Consider the following 27,914-nt stretch of genomic DNA (forward strand, 5'->3'; position numbering starts at 1 on the left):
CACAGTTACTCCCTGTCTGCCTGTTTCTGGCAGGGTTTTGTAGAGAGCAGGCTTGGTCTGACTCCATGCGTTGGGTCCCAAGGGAAGTGAGAGGAGTTTAAAGGTGGCAGTTACAAAATATGAATGCAGGGAGGAAGAGGAGGAGGAGGAGGACAAGGATGTTCATCTGTCCTCTATTCATGCACCAAGCCCTCAAACTCTGAAAAAGAAAAAAAGAAAAGAAAAGGTATGCACAATTATTATTTTTCTGTGCCATAAACCTCCATGATTGTCCAAAAACTTGTTTTAACACATCAGTGAGCCACAGTCTTGCACTGGGAGATATGCTTCTTCATCACAATGAACGTGGTCACTTTGAGTCAATCCCACATACGCTGTCCTGTTCACACAAAACACATCAAATGTGTATTCATCTGCGGCTAGAAGTATGTGTATTCCTGTTTGAGTAACTTTTGCCAAAAATTTTAGTGCCCAGCTGTCTTAGGAAGTGAGCAGGTTTTTAAGAAAATTGAACTGTATAATTGTGACCTGTATTTACATCATCAGTACAAACAAATGGGCTCAGGTTGAGTGCCACAGACAAGTTAAGGAAGTCAAAAAGTAAGAAGATGAACACATACTAACATCAGAAGTTATATTTTTGTGCTTGTGATTGTTTCCAGTAAAAATAACTATTAAAGGTTCTCATTACATCTTTGCATCATCATAAAATGTATCAGCATTTCCAGTCAGTATAATACTGGTCTCTATTTTAAGGGAGGTTATACAAAGCATTTCCCAACTTCCACTGTTCTAGTAGCATTGTTTTAACTAGCTTAACTCTTAGGGATACATACAGGCTGTTGTCAGAGTCTGTTTTTCTAAAGAAGTAAGCAAGTAGCAACGTCCTCTTTGCAACAAGAAGCAACAGGGTGACAGAAATGATAGCATAAAAATCCTACACATGTAGAGCAAACTCAACCTTAGCCCACATGCTAACCTGTACACTCCCCCTCTTCCTCCCTCTCCTTCTCACCCTCTATCTTCTCTTCCTCCCCCTCATATTATTTTAACAATAAACTTTATCACACTATGCAATGTTCCTCTCTTTTTCCTCACCGTCAATGCCGATCTTTCCGTCTCCATCTTTGTCTGCAGCTTTAAGGAATGCTGATGTCTCGGCGTCAGTCAGATCTCTGCCCTCCTGGGAAAAGCCCTTCAGTACGAACCTGTGAAAAGTACAGAAAAAGATAACTAAAGGACAGTGTTAAATGAACACCTGACAATGTGCAGGAAATAGAGTAGATACAGAATGTCTATTGGGCAAGCTTAGCCTCTTTTTTGTTTTTTTGCGTCTGTGTGATTTCCTCACTTGAGCTCGCCCTCTTCTATGAATCCACTACCATCCACATCCAGAACCTGGAAGACCTTCTTGACGTTTTCGGCAGACATGGCCTTCATTCCCACCATTTCAAAGAACTTTTTAGGGTCGAATGTTTCTGCTGTAGAGAGAGAGAGAGAGAGAAAGTGCAGACTGAACCATCAAACAACTCTTACTTCTACCAACCTGAATATTATTAGAAATGTTTTGGAACTGCAAACTTTCTAATCAGTCAAAGAGGCCATAGTGAATTCTGTCTCAGTCAGTTGTTCATAAGCTGTAAATTAGCAGGACAGAGTTGTGTATGTGTAGTGACAATTCAAAATGTCTGTCAATTTACTGCAACTCTCAAAATCTAAAGCTAACTTCTGGAACTTTGTAGGTCTGTTTCAGCTGAGAACATCACGTCAAACTCTGCAACGGTTACAGACCTGCAAAGGCATCAAGAGCTTTCTTGATCTCCTCAGCTTTCAACAGATCTGTCATCGCCATTTTGTCAGCTGACGAGAGGGACACAAAGTGGGAGAGAGAGAGAGGGGGACAGAAAGAACACAAAAGGTACAAAGTGAGAGATGAATGAACAATATTTCAAAGAGTTTAGCGCAGATGTAAGATGTAAACACAAGAGCGGAAGATCTGATACAAAAGCTAAAGTCCAAATTTAAATTGTTAACGTTACAGCCATAGATTCTTCATAACTAGATGAAGGGAAAATCATTTAGTCTGTTGGTTGGAGATGAAACACACACAAAAGAGCCTTCTGACCCCAATGTGCCTAGAAGAATTTCATTCAGGCGTTCAACAGACAGCCACAGTGGAACTTGGTACAACAGGGGAGATGATCAAAGGCTTGTAGTTTAGAATTTAAGTTTTGCGCATAAGAGGACACACACGTACCTCAGTTTTCACACACACACACACACACACTACTTAACTTTTATCAACATAAACATATAAGCACACAAATCATTCTGAATTCTCTCTCTAACTTTCTAAAACCCTTAAGGTATATTTGTAACGACACGTCTTCAATGTTCTTTCGTATTTGCCACCTTGCGTCCCTCTGCTGGGGAAATACACTGTCGTCTTAATACACGAACACAAGACGCTGGCACTTTCACATCTTACTGGAGGATTGCACCATGCACCCGCGGGTCCTTTACTGGTCTTTGCTTCTAATTTACAAACAGAAAAATGCATAAATATAACTGTATTGTCCATTGTGGTACACTTGCATCTCTGCAATATGAAAAATTGCATCAGTAACACATAGGACTCAAGAACAACATGTTGAACAATAAAAACATCATTTATTAGACATAAAGAGCATGAAATCTATGTGTATAGCCCAATCAGAATTGCTGATATGCAAACTGGAGGATACCTACTGAAAATTTGGTCAAATTTCTTAAAATCAGATTTGTAATAAATACATTTTAGGGGTAATGTAGGTTCATTTCTCCACTCAAATGTTTGTGAATTCAAACACAATCATTGAATAGTTGAATATACATACTGCATCTACCTGTTTTCAGTATTTTGTGATTTTTATTCACCAGCCATTACAATGAATCCAAAGTTATATGTGCCTATATGTATGCATGATAGCATTTTCCCCAACTCCATATAAAGTATTCATTGTTTTATAGGTGTATGACACATGATTTTAAGGGATTTAAACCCTAAACAAGTACATTGAAAATGTTCAGGACCCCCAAGCAGAAGACCATGCAGCTCTATGTGAAGTAGTATGTTGCAGGATGTGTAATGTACCTATTCAGTCATGTTTCACTGAAGGGTAAAAAAAATGTTGATTTTGCCCCTCAGTTGCAGTACACTGCAGTATCCTGTAGATGCCAGTAGGTATCAGAACAGAGCTGAAGTCCCTCAGGTTCCTTGTTTATCAGTTTAGAGTGCTGGGACCAAGTGTTTAGTTGTCAAGACAGATGTTTGATAAATGTGTTTGTGCCTGTAAGATAACTAATCTCCCTTGTGTGTGTTACCTCTGCAAGTGTGTGTGTGTGTCTCTGTGCATGTGTCTCTTGTACCACATAATGCTGTGGTGATAATATGTGTGCATGAGACTTGCAGAGCCCCAGTTGAGTAGTTTCATTAGCACCTCAGCAGGTTGTATTGTCTTGACCCCAACAAAACACTTCACCCCTCCTGCAGAAAGGAAAGAGTGACCTAATTTAAAAAAACGTTATTCTCTTCCTGACTGATTGATCTACGTCTTCTTAACTTTCTCTCCACCTGTTATGTGTCTGGCATGTTTTGGTAGCAAAAGCCAGTTAGTAAGCTTTGTGGTTTTTGAGATGTCTTGATATGTGCAAACTTTTTTCCATCCATGGAATAATGTTTTACAAATAGAAAGCTAAAGACACCTCAGGTCATCTTCTTTTGGTTTGTTTAAGACAGAAAGGTTACCTACTTTCATCAACAATAAACCTTGACAGACAGATCTGGTCTTGGAAGTTGTTCAACATCATGATTTGTTAATATGATGGTAAATATTCACAGACAGCATGACACATCCATCTCAGTCATTCATAAGATTGACAGCATTCAGTGCTTACAGGTTCTTTCACAACAGCTTTGACTTTAAGGTCTGAAGATGATACTGTAGCTCATGTTAGAGAAAATGTCCTGTTATCAAGAGGCCAAATCTTACATCACACTTTATGGCAACTGAGCTCAAGTGTCCTTGAGCTAAGAGCTGTTTTCTCACGGTAAATTGCTCCAGTAGAGTGTAGCCATACTGCTGTGATGGATAGGTGTAGTTATATGTCAGCACCACAGCATGTCTATTCATCAAATGACACACTTTCACTGGAGGATGAGAGTAATTTTCGTCTTTGAGTGAGCTATAAATAAACACCAGAAGTTGCATGTTAACCTTTCCACCATAAAGTTGCTTCCATCCTACACTTGCTATCAACTTTTTTTCCTGTGGAAGAAAAGTGTAATAATTTGAAGTGTCAGTCTACACTGGTTGACAACTCCACAGGTCTCTGCGAGTTATACACAGAAATCCTGGTAACAGCACAGTCAGCAGTGAGTCATGCAGAGTACTGTATATTTTTTATAAAGCATATTTTATTGAAACAGGTAGTCCCAGTGAGCACCTGAACAATCAATAAAAAAACATCCGGAAAATGCATTACTGTACTCAAAGGTGCAGCGTGTAGAATATAGTGGCATCTACTGGTACAGACTTGGCAGAAATGGAATATGATATTCATTAGTATGTTTTAATTAGTATAATCACCTGAAAATATGAATTGTCTTTTCTTTTCCTTAGAATGAGCCCTTTATATCTACATGGGGAGCGGGTGCTCTTGCACGGAGATGGCCATGTTGCTCTGCCATGTTTCTACAGTAGCCCAGAATGGACAAACCAAACACTGGCAGTAGAGAGGGATTCTTGTGTTTATCGTGAGTTTCCGTAGGTTCTCCTACATGCTAGGACGTGGGGGAGGTTTCGTGGGGGAGGTTTTCAGTTGAACCTCACCTAAATCAACTAAATCCTACACACTTCACCTTTAAAGTCATAAGACACCTGTTCTTATCAACATAACAGTGATTACACGTGAGCTAAGAAAACACCCATTAGACTGACACCTGCTCCGTTACCTTTTAATTTGGCACAAGCTATGACAGTATAGAAAACAATAAAAAGGACACAACACATTGCGGCATGCAGGAGACGTAAGAGGTTCCAGATTGACATCAAACGGAATAAACCTTTAGGGACCTATAAAAAAATAATCTCAAATTCTTTAAAAAACAGTATGTGTTGTGTAAGAAACTCCTTTGAAGTGATCAGAGGTTTAGGTCCCACTATTGATCACTTTGAGAGTTTTCACATTCATTCCGACGCTGTATTTACATGGTTTTCTGCACTGATGCACACTTTCATTTCAGCTTTTCTTTAACATCAAAATTTATTATTATACAGTTTGTCTCGGTGATGTTATGATTTGTTCTGATTTTTTGTTAGTCGTGTTCACTTTGATATATGCCTCAAACTTTTTATTGATTACAGCATATTGTATTTTATTCAAGTCATGTTTTTTATAAGCCTTACTGAGCTTAAATCGTTGATGCTTGTGATGGATTTTCTGAGTCAGTTCAGTTTCTAGCAGAGCATTGACTTGAATTCTTATACAAAAGTACTCCTGGTATAACACCCTAAAGCTACAAAATATTGCATTGTTGTGTATCACGATGGCTTAATTATTCAAATGGGTTCCATTTAATTGCAAGATATCTGCTTGTCAGATAAACTGCACAATCATCCTGTTTCATTCTTCTTTCCAAAATGGCCTCGAGTGCACAGCCTTCACTTGGACTGTCACTGTCCAAAGCACCTGAAAGATATCTGATTTGTATTGTGTGGGGTTTTTTAAATAGCTATACTCAGTTTTCTGGTACAATGTTTGATATATTTTCTCTGTCTTACCTGAATGAAGGGGTGGATGAGTGCACCTGAGAGTAGAGAGAGAGAGAGGGCAAGAGGAAAGGTGATGGAGAGAGTGAGAAGAGAGAAAGGTTAGAGACAGAGTAAAGACCAGCGAGTTGGATGAAGGACACAATAAGACTTTTATAGCTGCCTCAAAACACACATACACACTTATCCCATACACCCCCCACTCATTCACCGCATCTCCACCTTTCTCCATTTTGAGAAAGGTGGGGGTTGCGCTACACTATTGGCCCTGCAGTATGATCACTTTCTCTACGACGCTAACAAATCACACACAGGCTTATTCATAAAACCATTTTATCTGACTGCCCCTCGGACCTTTATCTCCACTCTGGTCTTTCTCTATTTCTCTGTGTGATTCTCTTCCTCTTTTGTTTCTACACACATCAATTCTTTTTACTCTTATCTGCTTTGATTTATTCTGAAATCCTCATGTTATAATGCCGGTTTTCTCTCCGCTAAAAGTTTTAGGATGGGGGCTAAAGATAGGGGGGAACATTTGAAATTGCTTTTTTTTTCAGATTTTTTTTCCTGCCCAATTATGAACAAACAGACTGAGACTGAAAATACGTTTGTTTCATTATATTTTCAAAGTGCTTTCCTCTTTGCTTTTTCCTTAAAAAACTCAATCTAGAAAATTCATTCATTCATTGTTAATAATTGTGGTGATGATTCAGACCCCAAAAGACAATGGAAAATTTTTTTTATATTTTAAAACAGAGTTAAGGCATTTTTCCTTCCCAGAGAAAATCTTTAATAAGAGCATTATATTACTTAAAAATCATGTTTGGGAAGTTTATCAGGAGCATCATAGACATATAGTTAAATTTCCGAATAATCGTCATCTTAACAGCCTTGATTTCCCCCCATAAGCTTAATTTCAATAATTCCCATTTCTCTAAATGTTGCTTTATCTTCTGTTAAACTGGTAATACATTCAGAATTACTATTGTGTCCAAGTCTGGCGTTAGTGATATGCCAAGGTATTTAGTACCAGTTTGGATACATTTGAAATTGAAATATGTAACCATATCTGATGTGCAGCTTGCAGATACATACATTGCTTCTGAATTATGCCAGTTTCAAAAGAGGTAGAATTGAGGAAACAGATTGCCTTAGCAGCAACAAAATATCATCAGCATATAAAAAAGCTTATGCTCCTTGCTCCCTGCCTCTACTTACTTTTATTTCTGCGTTTTTTTTAGATATAGCTAATGGTTCTAAAGCTAAAAGAAATAGCAGGGTTGGTATAGGACACCCCTGCTTGTTGGACCTTGATAATGTAAAAAAGGGGAAATCACTGGTCTGAACAGTGGCCTTTATGTCACTATACAAGACATCAATCAAGACCAAAACCAAATTCACCAAGAACAATGAACAGATATTTCCATTCTACCCTGTGAAAGACCTTCTCTGCATCCAGAGAAAGCGTAGTGACAGGGCAGGATGCTGACCTGTTGAGCCAAATAACATGCAGAAGGAGCCGAATGCTATCGGTTGATCTCCTATTCTTCATAAAACCCACTTGGTCATTATGAATAATACTTGGGAGAACTCTCTCTAATCTGGCAGCTATGATCTTTGATAGCACCTTTCCATCGGCATTACTCAATGAAAGAGGACAATAAACGGGATCCATTAAGTCTCTTTTCCTTTTTGGGGATTAGAGTTATCAGGGACTCCCTAAAGGACTCAGGTAGTCTTTTTATTTGTAATGCTATTGTAAAGACATCTGCTCATCTTGGGGCTATTATGTCAATGAAAGATTTATAGCACTCTATGGGCAAACCCTCTAACCCCAGGTCATTTAATTGTAAGATGGCCTTTCTAACTTCTACCTCTGTGATAGGGGCCTCTAAACTTTCTACCTGTTCTTTGGAAAGTTTAGGTAACTTAAGTTATTCCATCAAAAAGCTTTGTAGTCCTCCTCTCCTGAATTATCCTCAGACTCATCAAAACTTTTATAGAAATCATAAAAAACTCTGTTAATGCCCTTTGTGTCTGCAATAAGTTTATTTTGTTCATTTAGAATAGCTGGCATTGCTGTTATTTTCTTGTTTTTTTTATCTGATTGGCCAAAAGTTTCCCAGTTTTATCTTGTTCTTCATAATAAGTCAATGTCATCTGAAATAAAGCAGACTTCACTTTAGCATTATAAATCTTGTACAATTGTATTATTATATATTATATTATTTATATTACATTTATAAATTGTATTTCTTGAAGCATTGTGCTTTAATATTCTTCTCCAATTGTAGTATCTGATACTCTAAGTCTCCCATATTATTGCATTTTTTTCTGTAGAACTTTCAGAAAAAAACAAACAAGCACGTCTTCTGTGATTGAATTATTAACTTACTAATTCTGTAATGATTATAATGAATTAAGACTGTACCATCTGTACCCCATGAAAACTTTCTCTTCTTGAATCTCTAATTGGAAATCTACCATTGCATGTTCTGTTAATGAAAGAGCCCCAGTGTTACTATTTATTATGCTCTCAGTAAATTGATTTGAAATTAAAAAAATAATCAATCCTAGACTGAGTGCCATGAAAATGAGAAAGAAAGGAATACTCTCCTTCCCAGTAATCACCACATATCAATTAACCCCAGATCTCTCATCAACATAGAGATAGCTAGTCTTAATCTTTTTAGAAATAATAATATCATTTCATTTATGAAAGAAAACATGGTCCTCAACGTTAGGAGCATAGATATTACAACGATTCATTTTAACCCCATATAATATGGTTTTAACACAAAGAACTCCCTGGTTATCCATTTCTTTGCACTATGTTTCCTACCCAGTCTCTTTTCCTCTTCATTATTTCTAATACTGTCAAATGGATGTATAAAGGCTATATCCACATTTTTACCTTTTAAATATGCCAGACATCTCCTACGTTTTGCTGGGCTATGAGAACCATTTATATTCCATGTAACAACCCTCAGTATCTGATTTGCCACAGGGAGATTTTTAAGAATCTTTCAGACCTGCTCATTATATAGTTTAATCCTAAGCGCAGAGAACATGTAGAAAGAGAAAGAAAGGGAAAGAAAGGGCAAAAGAAAGATGAAATCCACAGCTTTTTTGTGATATGTAAAGTGTTGTTATTCCCCATACATCACCTTCCTAATCTCTCCTTCATGTCTCCTCCCCTTCCACTTTCCTCTCTCGATATCAAGCGACAAATTTATTCTTTTTTCACTGCATCCGTATCTTCTCATGCCTCCTCCTTTATCACTTATCGGTCGCCATCCTGTCAGAACCCTGACAGCTTTGGAGACTCTCTGTCTCTCCCACGATCTTTCTCCCTTTCATTCGCTTATCTGTTGGTGAGTGATGTTCTAGACCATCTTAGTCAAGGCCAAAAGAGAAATTAATTTATGGTGAGTACATGTTTTTAAGAGTCAGAGAGAACTTCTTTAGCTGTTAGACTGTAGCTAGTGTAACGAAAGGGCATGAGGTCTTGTAATATTTGTTTTGTGATCACTGGATGTTATGTAACAACTATGAGTTAATACCTGATAATAACACAGTGTTTCTGCTTTTTATATTTTAATTTCACCTCAGACTTTAGTTACAAATCAGAAGTTCATCTGGGTTGCACTCACCTGCAAATCGTGTGTTGCAGTATCACCATTTTCTACCGACATGTTAACCACAAGCGTTTTATACAGTAAATCATCAATGAAAACCTTTGAAAACATGTTAAGGTTTGCTAAAAAATGAGCTCAGCTTCTAGAGGACCCTCATTCAGAAACAAGTCTTAATACTGAAATGACAAGCAGGGCCGTTCGTCAGTGCCTCCAAAATTATTTTTATGAGCGTTTTCCAATTGTCCTCCTTATAAAAGATAAAGTTGAGTTGGGTTTAGACATCTAAAATTACTTTGTTAAGGTTAAAGCAAGATTGTGTCACGGGTAGTAGGAGACGGGTTTTGAAACATGGCTTCTTGTGTCAGAGTCCACTCTAACGACATCACACTTCTTCCTCCTTTAATTCTGAGAGAGGACGGTCATTATTGTCACGACCACAGAAGGTCACTTGTTATCAAAAAGTAAACATAGCTCGTTGTAAGCAAAAACCCATCATCAGTTGCTTTCCTTAACCAAAGTTACTTAACACTAACCCCCCAACCTTCTTAGTGGAACACACAGAACATAATATGTGAACTGCATTTCAGAGCTTATGCACCTTCTCATATAGTTTTGGAACTGCGTTGCATAACTGGATGCTTGTCTGACAGTCTTTATGTCTGTCTTTGTCTCTTCATGTCGTGCACTGATCCTCTGTTCTCTCAGTGTCCTGTCCTGACACTCTCGTAGTTTTCTCTTCTCTACTGTATTACCCTTCATCAGCACTTTACAGCATTGTAGAAGAACGAGGGAGGGAGGGGCGAGGTGAGGAGGCGAGGAAAACGCGTAGGAAGGATTTGTAGTGGGGACGAAGGGTCAAGAGAGGAAGATAGAGAGATGTAGAGATACATATGGATGGGTTAATGTAAATGAAATGCCTATAAATGAGGAGAGACGAAAGAAGAGTTTGTCAAGGATAAAGACTAGAGACAGACAAAGATGAATAATGAGAGTATTGACGGAGGAACAATGTTAATTAACACTGGAGTGAGCAGAATAAAAAAAGGTTGGGGTCTAGTGAACAGAGACAGAATCATTGTTAATATGTTTTTTTGCTTTTTATTTTTCAATACTCGTGGTTGTCAATAGCCATAAAACTTATTAAATAACCAAATAACAAACTAAATCCTTGGAGTGAGAATAAAAATAGACAATGCAAAGATGCCAGTACAGTAAGTGTGATGCATGAATAGATGTTAGATACACAGAGTCATCCATGGATCAAATGAAAAAGAGGAATGAAGACAGACAGAGTTACAGATAGAGGAAGAGAGAGAGAGAGGAATTAAATGGGTTTTTAATGACCAACTTGCTATGCGCATTAAGTCATGGCAGCAGTAGATACAAGCTACAGCTGTCCGTGTGTGTGTGTAGTATTGATATCACTGGGGTATGCCTTATCTACTCACCAAAAGATTAGCATAAATATATCCCTAAAAATAAACATGGGGAACCCAGTGATTGTACTGAGTTAGGGGGCTCTGTTGACCAGATGGATACTTGACTAGGACTAGTGCACAGCGAGGGCTCGGGCCAGTTTATCAGGTTTATTAACAGTATAAAGTCACATCTAGACAGGATTTTACAATACAACCACTGAAAAAAAAAAGATGAAACAGCAGCATTTGGGAGTGACAGCTGTTCGTATTTATTATCTGAAGTCTGAAAACAAATGCATTGACTACTTATTTTTTAATAGTCTCATAGTCTCTCCATAGTCTCAACCTCAAGTACCAAAGGCTCAAGGCTCAACTTTGACATGGACTCATTTTTTAACATTAAAGACATGAAAAATACTCTGATTTTAATGATAGTTTGTGTCTGATATGGCTTTTCCACAAAAAAATTAAATCACCTTGATAAAAGTTATAAAAATACATCTGTCCCTTCTCATCTGTTATAAAAATTGAGAATCTATGAATATGAAAATATTTGTTCATTTCAGAAGTTCAACTGCTGGACACAAGATGTCTCCTACTTCACTAAAAAGTCCATTCTCACAGTATTTGCACTGGAGGCTTCAAGTTTCCACATCACACTTGTTTAAGTTGCATATTCAACCAGGACTGGCTCTAAACTAGTTGTGATGTCACAAATCATACTCGTACAAAGAAACTTTGCCCCTTCAGCGGATGAAAGTGAAAACAGGCTTCTAGTGTCAAACTCTGCACATACATCATTCAGCACAGCGAAGCTCAAATATCTAAGTAACGATGAGCAGCTCACATTTTTGAGTGGAAGGGGACTTTAAGGAGTTTGCAAATCGTCAATTCGGACTCATTTGGTTTGACTAAATGACTACTCATAACATCATGAGTTCAATACAGGCCGGCATGTAGAGCACAGTGGGAGAAGAAGCCCCCCTGTTTGCCATATGTGCATGAGTGCACTGCAGGCTTTGGTTCTAGTGATATATTTAGTGCTCATATTACGGCTGGTGTGTGTGGGCGTGTGTGGGAGATGGTGAGTTTTGAAAGGAATGCACCAAGTTGTTGGGTGTTTGGCCTGTTACGCAGCCAACCTGTTAAGTAATGAGATACACCACATCTTCCATATTTCCCTTGCAGAATCTAGTTAGTCATGCTGATTGTTTAGTGTCTACTATGTGAAGGGAAAGCAGGTGAGTGAAATTGTCTCTGAGAAAATTCAAACTTCAGTTTAACCTAATCCTCACCCTTAATACGGTTTCGTAAGAACATGAGATTATGTAGCTTTACAGCCTTTAACCATAAATGATAAACATGTTTAAATTATGTTTTAGTTATTTTTACATAAAGCAAAAATCACTAGAGGTGCAGCTACTACTGGTGTCCGTATGGCTACAGTTATTATTTACAGACAAAGGAAATGTGTCTATTTTACTGTAGGAGCTTTCTTTAACCCTTAAAGGTCCTGCACACTGACGCAGGTGTTCTAAGATATTGAGACTCATTAGGTTTCTGCTCAGGTTAAAGTTGGGCAGACCTACTATCTGCTGGGAATTATGTGATATCAACAAACTCACTCCACTAATAAGAATGGTAAAGGTGTAAATTGTCCCACTGTAACAGGTGCAGCAAATGTAACACATAAACTTAGATTTTCCAACCAAATTTTTGCCCACTGCTATTCTAGACACGCTAATAACTTTTGACCTGAAAACCACAAAATCGGTGCTTTCTCCAGCTGGTGATTTTTATTTGTGACATCTAGACAACGTGATATAATCTGTAACAATTTATCATAACTTTGACAACCTCTCCTTTATCTGAGCGATTATTCTTTACAAACATAAGTGTGAAAAAAGTCATTTATGTAAGTAGGTGTGTATTAAACGGTTAAACTCGTTAAACTCGTTAAACAAGTTCCTCAAAATTTCATAACAAGTAAGCTTTGACAGCTGTGCTCTTTAATGTTGCTATGATTACAGGCTAGGTAGCGCATAAATTTAGAACGGTGATTGAACTTGAGCCGAACTTCGTGTGCATTAAACGGTTTTAACTCACACCTGCCGGCCAATCAGAAAAGAGTATTCACCCAAACCATGGTATAAAATATTATTATCTTATAATAGTATCACATTTGGTGGAAATCTTAGTTTAGATAAAAGCTTCTGAGTTAGTGTCAGTATGTAGATTATCCCTCCACTCAGGATCATCTCTTCCTCTTTCTACTTCCCTTATGACGTCTCCACAGCAACCAGCTGTCATCATGGTAAACACAAGCTGCATGTTTGTTGAGACTTTCTGTCAGTCTCACTTCTTCTGTTTCTACGTGCGAATGTGTGTGTGTGTGTGCTGATACCTGTTTGTCAACTTAAGGCGTTATTATATTTCATCAGCAGATTTTTTAAAGTGCACTTGTGTTTTAAAGTTTAACTCCTAGGCTAGCAGGCAATAAACTATATACAAACACAGTTACAGTACACACACAAACTGTCTTTCATAGGATACACATTCACAATCCATAAATTCTCTCTCTTGCACACACACACACACACACACACACACAGCAGACTCCAGCAGCTGGCCTGACCTTGATGATAAATACACCCTTGAAAAATGTTTCTGCAATTTATGGCCGGCGATGTTCTGTTATACAAGCAGTGCTTCAAAGGATCCATCTCAGGCTGCATGAAAATAGATATGGAGTCAATATGCGCTGCACACACACACACACACACACTTCATTGCACTGTCACACTCTGTTGCACTCTTTCTGCCTTTTTCTTACACATACAGTCACGTACACTGTATTTCTGACTTTGTATCACAAACACAAGCAAATATTCACGCCCACAATTATACCCATATACATCACACTGTCAATCTTAACCTAACTTAAACATTTACTGCATATAAACACTGTGAGCACACCTTGATTGATTTATTGAAACATGTAAATGCCTTAATCCTCTTTTTTTTCACGTTTTTTCAATCTATGTATGTACTTACTGATGCAGTGATTCAGGTGTTGTAGTTAAAAAGTAAACAACTTGCTGCAGTGCAGTGCTGCGTACGCTCTTTTTTATTTGGCAATTGCAGCTTTTTAGCTTTCTATCCCGAAATGAGTCGTTTGCCTTGACTAGATGTTGTATTGTGTGTTGATTCATTGACATATGAATGAATATTCCTCTTTTATCGGTGTCCAGAGAGTCTGGGGTAGAAACGGCGTCACAATGAGAGATCAGATGGATCATGATTGATTAGAAATGATCACCGTAATCAATAACCTACATGTCATCTTGAGCACTCGAGAGAGATTAGACAATAAATCATGGTTGTTACTCTCACTCTCTCTCTCTCACACACACACGCACACACACACTTCTCCAGTACAGCAACAACTTTGCTGACATCTAGTGTCTTAAGCTTTAATCACTGCAGATTTCATGTTGGAGCTGCTCCAATTATTTCCCTCCGGATCAGTTTCAACTATCAATGTCAACTGTGAAAGAACGGTGAGAAGTCAACACTGTGAGGGTGTGTGTTGTTGTGTTGTAATGCTAGTGATTTGGAGAATGTGTACTTTCTGCCTCACGTAAGATAAGAAAGGTGAAAAGAAAAGAAGAATGTTGGCATGCGCTGTGAGAAAAAAGTTGACTAAATGGGTGGAGGAGACACCACAGGAACACAAAGGATAAAAACCAAGAAAATTCTGAGCCCACCGATATATTTCCTAGTCAGAAGTTTGAGAACAGTCTTTGTTAATGGAAGTGCTGGCAGTGTTAGCACATATGCATGATTATAAATACGTTATTATCAATTAATGCAGCTTAATATGACAACGTCTCTCTGAGTTTGAGCTCTTTATCACATCATCTCATGTCTCAAATGTACGTTTAGTGGTTCTCCTCAAGACTGCATGTACTCCTCAACAAACAGAAGGAGAAAATGGACATCTTATAGTTTAAAGTACAGCAGCAGCAAAGCAGAGAGCAGAGATGGTTGACTGCACTGTCCTCGAGAAGAAATAAGAAAATGCCACTCCTGATGGGATCACATTCATAATCTAAAGTCAACACAAACCGCTACGTTATAGTTTCACACTAAACTAGCCTCATTGTCCAGTTGCACTATCTCTACTTGAGCTATAGCTTAATAATTCAACAGTCATATATCATTAGCTTCTACTGTACTTTGTACTGAGGTGAGGATGGAATCACATAAAGATGGTCATAAATAAATAAAAACATAAATAACGTATATATTAGTTAGTTTATGGTGTCAGCCGTGATTCCCATCTCAAGTGGATCCGAGAGACAGTATCTGTACAGTAGAATACTGTGTGCATGTTTGTCATCAGTTTCTTCAAGCTCGTCTTACATCTCATCTTTCAAACCTTTCCACTGTGACAGTTAGTAAGGAGTGATTTACACCTGCTCGGGAAGGTGTAAATGTAAAAGTTATATGTGAACTCTATGTTCTTACTATATGGTGCAAAGTGTTTTTACAGTTATAGCTCAAGTCTTCCACTTGAAACTAATGCTAACATAGAGAACTCTGTAGAATAAACAAACTAGTCTGCCTCAGCTGAAGTGAGTTTGTAATACATATCTGTCTCCAATCGAAGGATCTGGAAAAAGGAGAGTTCACTCTGTGTCTTTAAATTAGACTATTTAGCTCTGTTATCAAAATTCATTTAAAAACATTTGACTTTTATTAAAGATTTAATTTCAACTTGCACATCCCAGCAGTGTCCAGCTTGAATCGTCTGCTTTGTAGACACACTCTTCATCACTTACTGTGTCTCATTAAATAAAAGGTCAGAAAGAAGCTCTACAGTATGTTGTTTACTTGATGTTTATTCAACTGCTGTAGCTTCAGTTTTAAGAAAATTGCCTCATATTAAATTTTCAACTAATCATGATTAATCACAGCTTACCTTAATTTAATTTTTGGATTAATTGACAGCATTTGTGAATAGCCAATATCCATTTGACTGTGCAAGTTAATGTCATGTTTAAAACAGAACATCTGAAGGCCGTAAGGTTGTGCTTTTTGTCGTCCATTGTAGGATACAGGCTGCTGCTAATCAACAACCATTTTGCTTGTTCACAGTATTCAGTCAAATTGAGTGTGGGAGTGATTTATTGATGTTCATGTTTCCCTTTTGGTGTAAAAAAAAAAAAAAGGAATGCAAATGCAAAATTAGTCCGGCCTCTTTCTTACTTAATGTTACTTCCCCTCTTTCACATTTTAGGTTTTGTTTTTTGACTAATAAAAACAGAAGTGCTGTAAAAATAATCAATGAAAGGGCACTTCCTGAGAAGTGCTTGATGGGTCCCGTGGTAGGATGCAACTATTTATAAAGCTGCTTTTGAGAACTCATTTACAGTACGTGATTTTTTTTTTGCATAGAGGCCTCAACACCGGGGGGATATCCAGTAAACTTGATGTGTTAACCTTCCACTGTAATCTAATGTAAAGGAAACAGGTACAAAATGAAATGCAAGATGTAACTGAATAACTTAATAATCTCAAATAGGACCTTAACATAGATAGTTTTGATTTATTTTATCAGTTAAGAAGCCAGCTGTCAGTATCAGAGGTATGTTAGATTATGTCATTTGGTTCGCAGCAACTTAATAAGATGCCTTCACCTGTGCAACACAAATACCTGCATACCAGCAACTTTATTTGAACACACAAAGAAATGTGATGATCAATAACAGGAAGATCCTCTTCCGTATCAACTGTCTGTATACCCATGCCTGATTAAATCCAGTCACGCTGGGTGCTTTTCAAAACTGGTGTATTGCCAGTTTGTATAAGATGGATGTGGTTTACACACATGTTACTTCTGTCAAACCCCAGAACAGTCAGAGTGGCAAGTAAACAACAAGCCATTTGTACCAACAGCAAGTTAAACACATACAGTATCCTTTTAAAGCTTTGCATGACCGACTCCAAATCTAAAATGTATTGCGTTGTCTTTGTCAACAATTTAAAGATGTCTAAAATGCTGAGCCCAAATCATAGCACAATTTTTTTTTTTTAAAAAAAGCACACTTCTCACTGAGCTGTAGAGTTATCTAGCCATGCATTTAGTTTTGGTTTTGGTTTTGAGTAAACTGACATGTCTGCTGCTACCATATCATGTTGAATATGTGAAATGTTTTAAATTTCAATGCTTTGAGCTTCATAAACAAAATTCCAGACTTGCAAAAGTTTAAGATAAAACCAAGATGTTTGCAGGATACAACTACAGGCGCAAATGAACATGTTTATGTATTCATTTATGTATTTATTTATTGGTGATGGATAAACTCACCCTGTAAGCTGTTTGTAGTCCTACCAGATATTTACCCATTTCTACAACTTAGCAGCCTTCACTCGTCATCCTCAACAAGCACTTTTATAACTGTTGTCACTCTACCTGCTGCTGATTGATCGTCAGCTGATACAGCCTTTCCATCATATCTGCCTCCTTCTGTGCCACCTGCGCCCAGTTTTAACTGGCTTTCCCCGCCCTTGTACGTGCGGCACACCGGCACGGCGAAATGAGCGCACCATCCTCTGGTCTTCTTGGGGAACTCTCGCTTCCTGTTGCTTGTTTCCGCACAGTTGCGCCTACAGACTCTTTCACAAACGCAGATTCAGTCAGTGAAGACTGTCGTCTTCGTTTGAAAGCCTGTCAGTAGCGCTTTTGTCCGCACAGAAGTTGAAGTTTCTTTCTTTGTCTGCAGTCGATACTGCGCGTAACACCATGTCGCTGCAGCAGTTACGAGATGAAAGGTGAGTTTTCTTGGCGGACTGAAATATGAAAAAACAACTGTGTGTCTGTATTAATTAACTAACATGTGTCTGCGGCACCTATAAACAGGCAATAAAAGTTAATGAAATATCTATTTGTCCTATCCTAGTGGTTGTTGTAGCCTATTTAATCAGTTTATTATTATATCTCAGTTCACTTCTTCTTTGATTTGCACCTAAAATACAACAGGGTAATGAAACTAGACGCGGACTTTTTCTGCATATGCGCAGAGTTGTCAGGCTGTGCAACTCATTTCTGCACCCGTAAAAAGTTTAATACAGTACTGCAGCTTTTTATAAACAAGTTCAGGGTGTTTTTATTGCTGTCATAGACTGAAATCATGCAGCAAAGCATATTTGACTAGACATAAGGGTGAGTCAACTCAAAAAAAAAAAAAAAAAAAAAAAAAAGCCAAAATGTGCAGGTGCAGTAGCTTCTGGTGGACAGGTGGAATCTGTCTAAATCTACTTAAGTATTTGAGTTTAGTGTTCAAGTATATCAAAATATTCTAACCATATAATTTGTCTTATCAGTGACTTTGATCAGCTGCCTCACAACATCCCCGTCAGTGCCACCATCGCTGATACTGAGGAGAAAAAAGGCTTCATTGACTATTTTGTAAGTTTGATAAAATGTCCACAACCTTTTCTTTCTTTTTTTATAGAGACAAGAACATAAATCTCTTTCTCTAAAGGTCATATCTCTTGTTTCTCTCCCAGATGTTTGTGATTGAAGTTAAGACTAAAGGAGGGAGTAAGTATCTGATCTACAGGAGGTACAGAGAATTTTTCAACCTCCACCAGATCCTTGAGTCCAAATACTGTCCTGATGACCCAGAGAGACCTGGTCCCAACACCTGCGTCCTGCCCACCCTTCCAGGTGAGTGAGTATGTCCACAGCACTGATAACTGCAGCAGCATGCAAACACATCACGCTACAATATTCAACACGGTGTCAGATTTCACATTGTTCAAATACATGTTTATCGGGAGCCCACAGCTCAGACAGTTTTTTATACCCTTTAATTCTGATTTTAATCTTCTGAAGTCTGACAGGCACGAGGAAATGTCTGACCCAAACTATGTAAACTGTCACAGTCTCTTAACTCCAATTATGTTAAGTTGCTTTCTTAGCTAGATGAACAATGCCAGGAGCTACCATGCAGGACTTTGTTTACATAAAAGGCTATCGTAGGCTAACCCAACTACGGCTGCTAAATACATTTCTGAGCAACATTTGAATCTGTTCTTTAAAAGTTGAGACAATGTGGACTGAAGGGCCAAAAGACATAATAAATACTGAGGATAGCTGGTTGTGATTTGAACCTACAACATTGTGAGGACCTCAACTGCAGGTTTATGTGAGGGCAACTGCTGCAAGAGAACAAGGACATGAAAACTGTTTTAAAAAGTGTCTCAATCATGACATGGATGACCCTAAAGTAGAGCTGCAACAATTAGTCGAATGACTGAAAATGAATCGGTAACAGTTTTGATAATCAATTAATCATGTTAGTCATTTATAAAGGAAAAATGCCAAATATTTGCTGTTTGCAGGTCATCATATGTGAGGATTTGAAGCACATTTTATAGACAATTTATCAAGAAATGAATCAGCAAACTAATCAATGATGAAAATAATTGTTAGTTACAGGCCTACCCATCACTAATTATTGACGAGTAAGCCATGTTCAGACAGACAGCAGCACCTTGTGAAAAAAATGCAGCCCCCTCATTCATTTCAATGAGACCTTTTGGTCTGTAGAGCAGGAGTGCTGATACAGAGGCTTTCTAGACCAGATCTGGTCTGGAAGGTTAGTTGTACCTCGCTCAAATGCTGCTGCAACGTAATGCAATGTCAACAATGCACTGTGTTGGCCAATCAATTATATGGAAGCACACATTCCCACTGTTAGTTGCTTTGCCATGTGAATAGTGTAATATTAAACCTTTGTAGTTGTAACAGTAAAATGAGCTTAATTTCCCAATTCCAGTCCATGACCAATCATGCTCCAGTGGAGAGGTCATAGGTCAAAGTGCTAACATCCAGAAAGTAATGCAGCAAATAATGAACAGAAAATGTGTTTTTGTTTTGTTTTTTCTTTTAGAGTAGTCAAACGGCAACAAACGGCTAGTGAGTAAAAAGTAGAAAAGTGTTAAAAATGATTATGTTGCTCCTCACATCACTGCCTGCTGACTTTTGTTGGGACAGTGATTGTTTCTCTTCTAAGGTGCTTATAGGAAATCCAGCAGAAGACAAACACACACATGGATATCTGACTGTAGTTGGTCGTCTTCTGTACAATTTTGCTCTTAAAGTTGTAGTACTGTGTATGCTGCATGTCCTTTGGATCCTTTACTATACTGAAAGCGTATATTATATTAATGATAGTTATTTTCCTTTTGGTTTAGAGAGAGTAGAGTAGAATCAGCAGGGCTACTGTTTCACAGTGATGACAGTGATTTTACTCTGGTGGGGCTTTGCTGCTGACTGAATACAGAGGGAAGACTGTTCTTTACTACATCATTTCTGCCTTGTCACTCTGTAACCTTCACCTTTGAATGCACATTCATTCTGCTCCCCTTCATGCATATGAAGAGGAGCAGACTGATTTTATGGTGACAGCTGGCTGAATTTCCTCCCTGAGGCCGGAAGAACTGAAACCCATCTGAACATGGTTTTAAAAGCCAAGGTCTGCTCTGCTGTTGGACCTAGATTTGTCATGTCAGATATCACAAATCAAACATACCCTTCTGTTTTTGTTCCCAAGAGTTCAAAGAGGATTGAGGCGTGATTGGATTTGCTTGATGAATTTCAAAATACATTAGTTATATGTGAAATCATGGAGGAGGTAGCAGAGAATAATTACTGCTGTGGTCCTTACAGATTTGATTACAATTTAGACCAAGTTTGGTGTGAAATCACTTTTCCGTAAATCAAATTCTATTCAAACCACAAGGGTATAGTGACAGCATATTTTAGGCACATGCTGCTGCATAATAATGTGGAGTTGAGCACTGAAATGCTCCGTTGTAACACTCTCCAGTGAGATATCTGAAAATATTTATTCATGAGAATTAAAATTGTTGTAAAAGTTACTTTGTAAGGACAATGATGATTTGTAAAGCATAACAAGTAATTAAAATCACTGAAAAATAAAGTGTGAACATTTTTATAAACTATTGAACTCATTGAGCCTAATATAGTTTCTCTCCTCATAAGATCTTTGAAGCATTTTGGAATAAAACTCTTTATTTTTTGAAACATCTGTAGCAAAGTGCCATGCTATCGAGCTAAATGGCGAAAATTCTGCATTTCAAACTTACATTAGGCATTGCGGTGCCACTGAGGAGTACCTTACAAGGTCAGTTTAAAAATCACATGACTGTAGTAAGTAAGTATCGTCCACAGTGATGGACAGTCAGAAAAGAGCAGATGGATAGGGACAGATGAATGCCTTGGGGGAAATACGGAGACAAACTGTGAAGAAAAAAAAGAAAGAGAAAGGGTGTGGGAGAGATGAAAGAGACAGATTCATCTATCCATCCATTTTCAAGTGGCTTATCCTCTTCAGGTACATGATGGCAACAGAAAGAGCAGAGAACCCAAATGTCCTTTTCTGCAATTACTAATAACTCTCCAGTTTACCCAAGCTATCCCATGCTGATTGGGAGACGTAATAAGTGCCTCTAATGTGGCACCAGTTTGATGCCGAGGTCCTCCAGAATCACTGATGTCCTTGCTCTGCCCTGTAAAAGAGGACCAGCAATCCTCCAACTGTTATCTCGGCTGCCTTCTCCGACTTTATAACGGAAAACTTAATTTGTATCAATAAATCATAAGTATTTGGCTTGAGGTCATAGCAAGAAATTATAGATGTAATACAAGCGTCCTTATGAAATCGCTGGAGGTTAAGGTTAGCTTAGGAGGACACCACTTAGGAGGTTAGGGTTTCCTCCACAATCATCATCTTTATCTTGCTGGTGGGACCTAAGACTAGTTTCCATCCATCCCTCACATTGGCATTTTCATGGCCCACAATGCATCTGTCAGCCAGTTAACACGACACCTTCTGTTGGCCTTGAACTTCTCATGCAAAGACGCTGGTTCTGCAACCCTTCAGACCACCAGCGATCCCTTTTCCAATCCTAAAACCACTCTGTCTCATGGTTTTAGCTTTGTGTAGTTCCTCCTGCCCTCAAGAAAAGCATGCAAGTGCTATAGTTTCACACAGCATGAGCCGTATCTCACAGACAAGTCGCAGTATTTCTGACACCAGAACCATGTTCAACCTGTTGCATTGCAGCACGGGGCAGCACAGGAGTGATGGTATTGTGTCAATTGTGGGTTACGCTGCTTCCAGAAATTCTCCATTTCTGTTAGGGCCTCTTTTGAGCTACCAGGACACCAGTAACATGTAGAAAATAAGACAGTTGTGACTACTTATTACTAATCACACTATTAAGGAAAAACCATGATTTGTAGCGCATCCAGCCCTATGAACAGTGACAAACATAGCTCACAGGTGCAAAGCAGTGATGTGTCTTAGGGTGTTTGCAGACCTGTGTTGTTTAGTTTAGTTGAATCAGGCTCTGGTTTGCTTTCTCCTTGGTATGATTCATTTGGGCAGATCTGAACGCAGACATTTTACTTGGGTGCCGACCAAAACAACCACACTGACTGAGACTCAGTAGAGGAAGTGGTCTCAGTTCAGTCACAAATGAATTCTGGAGTGGTTTGTTTGTGGTGGACCCAACTACAAGGCTTACTCTGTAAGTTTGAGCTAGGATCTTCTTCAGGACCTTCTTCCTGTATTTACATTCTCACTGCCGCACCAGACACATCTAAGCAATGAGTGGAGTGAACGTTCTTATGTAGCTTTTAGTGATACATTTTGGTTTTCTTCAATTTCTTTTTTCTGTGTGAAAAGAATTAAGTCTACCAACCCATCTACTGATTTGGACCAGAGCAAATGAACTGCAGGTTTGAAAACGCCGTTACTTCTTGCTGACTTATAAAACCACTGTTTTATAAAACCACTGGGAGCAGGATTGTGGTATAAAGTTGCGAGATGACAAGGAGTTAAGTTGTGCAAAGAGAAATAAGAGAGAAATAAAGAGAAAGAAGACATACAACCACCGGAGCATGTCGGGAAGTTTAATAATCTAAGTTAATGGGAAGTCCAAGGAAGAAAACTCATTGGCCCATGCAAGTGAGCTGTTGTTTAAAGAAGATTAAGTGCTGGGAGGGAGAACCTGTTCTGGCCACAATCAAAGCTAAACTTTAAATTAGAAAGAGTCAGCGAGTGCAATAACGAGCCAGAGACTGACGAGTGCTTTTTAAAACTCAAAGTCATGCTGAGCAAACAGAGGCCACTTTCAAACTCACTTAGTGTAAACTGCTTAATACAGTGATTATACAAGAGTTTGTCATTGTGGCATTTACACTGAGATACTATACATACTTGCATAATAACAGTTTTAGCTTGAACACCATGCAGTTTTCATTTTATTTGGTGATGTTTATTAAATAGTTTCATTCTCAGCCAACAGAAGATTGCTTGTTCCTTCAAATGAACATAAAACATCAAATTATTGAGACAGGAGATGTAAGATTTTCACTTAACATGTATTAAAGCTTCAGTCAGTGTGTCTGTGTTTGTCCTCTTGTCCTCCTCTGCTCCGTGGCTCCAGTTTTATTCTCTAGCTCATTGTTTTCTCATAAGTCTGTCTGTCTGGGAGCCGCCGTCAGTGTCAGTATTGATTATCGGAGACTGGAAACCAACATCTGCACCAATAAAAGCCTGAAGGCTTTGAATGTGTGGCTCGGACCATCGATTTAGGAGAGATGAGGACAGAGTGAGGGGTGCATGTGTGTGTAGATTGCATATAGATGGAGAATCAAGTTGCACTGTAATCACACTTAAGTCACACACAGGTTTATTTCTGTTCAGGCTCAACTGATTTTAGTTTTGCTATCAACTAGTGAAGTGTGTTAAACAAATGAAATGTCACATTTAGCCTACGTGTATACAGCATCCCTGCAGAAGAGCAGTAATCTGATTGTAAGGACGATGACTGTACATCGTCACAACTGCTGCCTAAACAATAAGGTTAATTGCTTTTTTAGATGCTCTGAATACCAAGATTAAAAAGCTTGTTATCTCTTAGACGTTCAAGTATGCTAACATGCTCACAATGATAACACTTTCCTTTAACGTGTTAGCATGTTAACATTTGCCAATGAGCACAAAAGACAAAGTACTACAGAGGCTAGCAGGAATGTGTGATCAAATGTAAAAATGTAGACCTTCTGATGGCGTTAGATAAAAAGTCACCGAAGCGATCACATGTCATCCTGAAAAAGTGAAAGCTTTGACCTGCTGGTATCACTAGAGGAAAAGTCAGAGGACCACCAACGTCAGTAGGATTCATTCTCTGAGGACCATAAATGTTTGTACAAAATTCAACGTGGCTGAAAACAGCAGTGTTTCAGTAGTACTACAGTTACTTTTCTTCCCCCAACAACCAGCGATATTTTAAACATGCACTGTATAAACTCTGGCATAACAGCATGACTGTAACCTGTATGTGCAAATTTTTACTCCTAAAAATCACCTGTTTGACTGAGAAGAATTTCTATGTATTTTTGTATTTTAGAAGAAAAGTCCAAAAGCAAATCTCAACTCTCATGAGCCAGGAACCAATGATCAATGGACAATGTTACTGATCTTGTGTATTCTAGAGTCACATTTCCAAAGTAGCCTCATCCGTCTCATCTTCATGGTGCACCTGTGGTGTTGGCTTACAGCTGGAGCTCTGCCAGAGCTGGATAGGATTTGTTCCGTTAAAACAAGGCTTTTGCTGTTCTCTGATCTCTACCCTGAGTTTTTTATTCCTTTGTTGCTCACTGTATGCGTTGTGTGCCAGACAAGGGGTAAAAGGCACCAATGATTCTTATTTTTGGCACTGTGGCGAGTTTGCCACATAGTGTATGCGCCAGAAATCATGGAAATGCATTTAGAAGTGAGAGTTGCAATGAAATGTGATAGTACTTTTTATGATTGTGAGCTGTTTGCCCATATTATAATGCATGTATAAATATGAAAAAAACTCTTAGAGGTACATGATTTTAATGGTTACATCATGGTGTACCAGTAAATGAAAAATGTCTGACTGATAGTAACACTGATGTTGTTTGCATCTTTCTTTCTTTCTTCCTTTTTTTATGAACCTTTGTTACATGAGCAGGATGTGATACTGTGTATTCTCTGACCTCTTTTATAGTTTATTCAGACTAATTCACTATCAGACTTAATTAGTCCCACCGATAACTGCAGATACATGTCGATTTTTTTTCATTTGTCTAAAAGCAACAATCTTTTAGACTCATATTAGAGTACTGATGCCTTTATTGTAACATTTTTAACATAAATTCTTTATAGGATTTTAAAGCAGTGCTACTCATTGTCACTTGCTATATTGGGAAAGTTCTACTTTTCTACAAACTCTGATTTAGCATCTGCCACTGAGGAGTTTGCTGGATAATATTAGATCTGATGGGTTTAATTGCGGTGCCAAATCTCATCAAGATGGAAAGGGAATTAGAGAGACAGGGGGGAGGGAGGAGGGAGACAGAGGGGAGATGGGTGATGGGAAGGAACAGAAAAGAAACTAGTGGAGAAGGATATATACCACTTTGGTCAATTAATAGAGATGTATTTATTTTTCCTTAAAAAGCATCACTGCTATTTTGTTGTTACAATTACTACAAAATATAAATATATATCAATTTAATATCTCTCCATTACATACTGTATGTCATCTATGATATCCACAGGAATATTATCTGGGTTAAACATGTAGACATTACAATAGGAAACAGAAATAGAAACTATTATGTGACAGCTTCAAGGTCAGAAGACCGTTTTACTCAGCGAGGCCCCAGGAGATGGACAGAGGTGAGCGAATGAGTGAATGATTCATCAGTAAGTGAGCAAATGAGTGAATTTGTGTCCGCGAATGATTGAGTCAGTTATTGTGCTCAAGAGTGAAAGAGATGAGAGAAATTGAGAGAAGAGAGAGGGGCTGAATATTGTGGCTGAGGGTCATTAAGACTGTGCTAAATTTGATTTAACAGCAGTGTGAGATGGCCTCGGATGAATTGTTGAGGAGCCTGATTTCGGGCATTAGGAGTCTGTGCTGTGCCTCATAATTTTTGACTGGTCTTGGTGTGATATTGGGGATGAAGGGTAATATCTTGTCGAGAAGGTTGTTTTCTAGTGGAGCATTCACATCTAGTTTGAGATAATATAAATTTGGTTTCAATATAACATGTCATTAACTACACACACTGATACAGTATGTGGTGTTCTTGTAAAAACGTAACTCCAAGAGAACTTTCACCAGAAGCCAGTTACATAAAACTCTGTAAAGACTTAAACTCTTTGTATGCACAAACACAGAAATATACATACATAGCCTTTTTTCTTAGATTTTTAAAACCATAATACACATGGTTCTCCTTTTAGCCACACCAACAGTGTGACTCGAGATGGAAATGTCCAGTCAGTCGGTTGGTCCATCACTTTGGTCAAGAGTGAAATATCTCAGCAACTACTGCATGGATTTTTTTACACACATTCATGGTTCCCAGACAATTAATCCTGCTGACTTTGGTGATCCCTCTGACGTTTCCTTTAGCACCATATCATCACGTTGACATTTGTGGTTATGAGTGAAATGTCTCAACAACTACTGGATAGATTGCCGTCCAGTTCGGTGCGGATATTGATGTTCCCCTCAGGGTGAATTTTAATCACTTTGATGATCCCAAGACTTTTCATCTAATGCCATCGTTAAGTCAAAGTTTTAATTTGTCCAATCCTTTGGTTTATGACCAAATACCTGCAAAACTAATGTCACTCCCATCAGCCTCAGCTATACTGCACTTTGTGTTAGGTGCTAATTTGCAAATATTAGCATGCTAACACACTAAATTAAGATGGTGAACATGGTAAACATTCTACCTGCTAAACATTAGTATACTAGCATTGTCACTGTGAGCATGTTAGCATGCTGACGTCAGCATATACTAAAACTCAAAGCACTGCTACTGCGACCCTATTATAAAGATTAAAGAGGCTGATGCATCTATGTGTGTCACCATGTTTTTATAGCACTCATACTGAAACAGGTTTTACAAAGTCTTTCACAAAAAAGGAAAAGTTCAAAATGACAAACACAGGGAAGTGATAAAACAATAGAAAACACCCAAAGAAGAAATAGAAGAAGTAAATCAACACAACACACACACACAACAGTCTGTGCTGGGTGTGCAGACTGCAGAAAAATCACATACACTCAGTCTAACAGCTCAAAGAGATTCTGTCACTTTATTTATCCATTTCCACTTCACCACGTAAGAAAATGTATGTGTACACATAATCTGCAGAATTTTATAAATGCAAGATTAGACCTATATGTTTGAAATGGCCTATGTACGTTTTTTATTTGTAATTATTGTTTATACTTCTGTCTCCAGGTCTAAAAGTCAGTCTTGCTAGAACCTGTGACCTTCATGCCACCTTGATTTATGTGTGAATGTGTCTATTTATGTCTCTATTTAGGAAAAATCTTTATTGGCAACAAACGAGAGATTGCAGAAAGCAGAATCCCTGAACTCAACGCGTATATGAAGGTAATCAAATTAAATTTTGTGCACAGTGGAGCCTTTTATTCTGCACAATAAGGAAAGAATAGTTGGCATGCTCGGTATCTTCTGCAGCATGCACTACAGTAGCCTACAACTTGTGGGCTGAACGATGCTGTAGGTGGATAAGCACTGACTTGGATATTTCAGCAGTAGTTTGCAGATCGAGCTCAACATGTAGGCGTTGCTGCTCTCCTCTCTTTGCTTTGCCCTGTGCCCACATTACGTCTGACTGACTGTAGCTGTGGGACTTTTGACATGTTTCAGTGTTGCTCCATCGCTAAAAACATGATCAGGTTCTCTTTCTCCCACTCACTCACTTCTCTTTTCTGCTTTACTCTTTTATTCCCGCAACCTACGTGGTTCTCACTTTGCCACACTCTCTCGCCTTCACTCGCCTTGCACTTGTAATCTTTCTCGCTTCATCGCCTCTCTTTTCATCCACTCCTTCTGACTCTCCCACCACCCTACCTCTCCTTCT

General features: G+C 38.4%; 2 protein-coding genes across 4 annotated transcripts in view; one reads left to right on the plus strand and one right to left on the minus strand.

Annotated features, from left to right (window-relative positions):
• Positions 1 to 90: 90 nt before the first annotated feature.
• On the minus strand, positions 91 to 17,430 carry LOC122972220 (parvalbumin-7-like). 3 transcript variants are annotated; one of them, XM_044339138.1, is made up of 6 exons: positions 17,345 to 17,430; positions 5,823 to 5,848; positions 1,792 to 1,860; positions 1,352 to 1,481; positions 1,099 to 1,208; positions 91 to 199 (listed from the first exon to the last, which is right to left on the minus strand). In XM_044339138.1, exons 3-6 carry the CDS (start codon positions 1,850 to 1,852, stop codon positions 174 to 176), a joined length of 327 nt encoding a protein of 108 aa, XP_044195073.1. In that variant the 5' UTR covers positions 1,853 to 1,860; positions 5,823 to 5,848; positions 17,345 to 17,430; the 3' UTR covers positions 91 to 173. The 3 variants fall into 3 exon arrangements, with proteins under 3 accessions (XP_044195073.1, XP_044195063.1, XP_044195084.1); XM_044339128.1 differs by lacking the exon at positions 17,345 to 17,430 and having other exon boundaries at positions 5,823 to 7,975; XM_044339149.1 differs by lacking the exons at positions 5,823 to 5,848; positions 17,345 to 17,430 and adding an exon at positions 4,629 to 5,805.
• Positions 17,431 to 17,495: 65 nt separating this feature from the next.
• Positions 17,496 to 27,914, plus strand: part of ncf4 (neutrophil cytosolic factor 4) — a 36,599-nt gene continuing 26,180 nt past the window's right edge. The window contains exons 1-4 of the mRNA XM_044339113.1: positions 17,496 to 17,703; positions 18,256 to 18,340; positions 18,442 to 18,601; positions 27,351 to 27,421. Coding sequence (XP_044195048.1) covers positions 17,675 to 17,703; positions 18,256 to 18,340; positions 18,442 to 18,601; positions 27,351 to 27,421 — 345 coding nt within the window. The 5' untranslated portion in view covers positions 17,496 to 17,674. The remainder of the gene's footprint in view (positions 17,704 to 18,255; positions 18,341 to 18,441; positions 18,602 to 27,350; positions 27,422 to 27,914) is intronic.

The sequence above is a fragment of the Thunnus albacares genome, chromosome 3 (genome assembly GCF_914725855.1).
Source record: "Thunnus albacares chromosome 3, fThuAlb1.1, whole genome shotgun sequence".
Classification (NCBI taxonomy): Eukaryota; Metazoa; Chordata; class Actinopteri; order Scombriformes; family Scombridae; genus Thunnus; species Thunnus albacares.

Excerpts from the sequence above, each read along its gene's own strand:
- LOC122972220 (XM_044339128.1), bottom strand. The coding sequence starts at position 6,042 with ATGGAGAAAGGTGGAGATGCGGTGAATGAGTGGGGGGTGTATGGGATA. Across the intron at positions 1,209-1,351 it reads ATAGAAGAGGGCGAGCTCAA|GTTCGTACTGAAGGGCTTTT; the intron begins GTGAGGAAATCA and ends TACTTTTCACAG. Across the intron at positions 200-1,098 it reads CGGAAAGATCGGCATTGACG|AGTTTGAGGGCTTGGTGCAT; the intron begins GTGAGGAAAAAG and ends TTTCTTTTTCAG.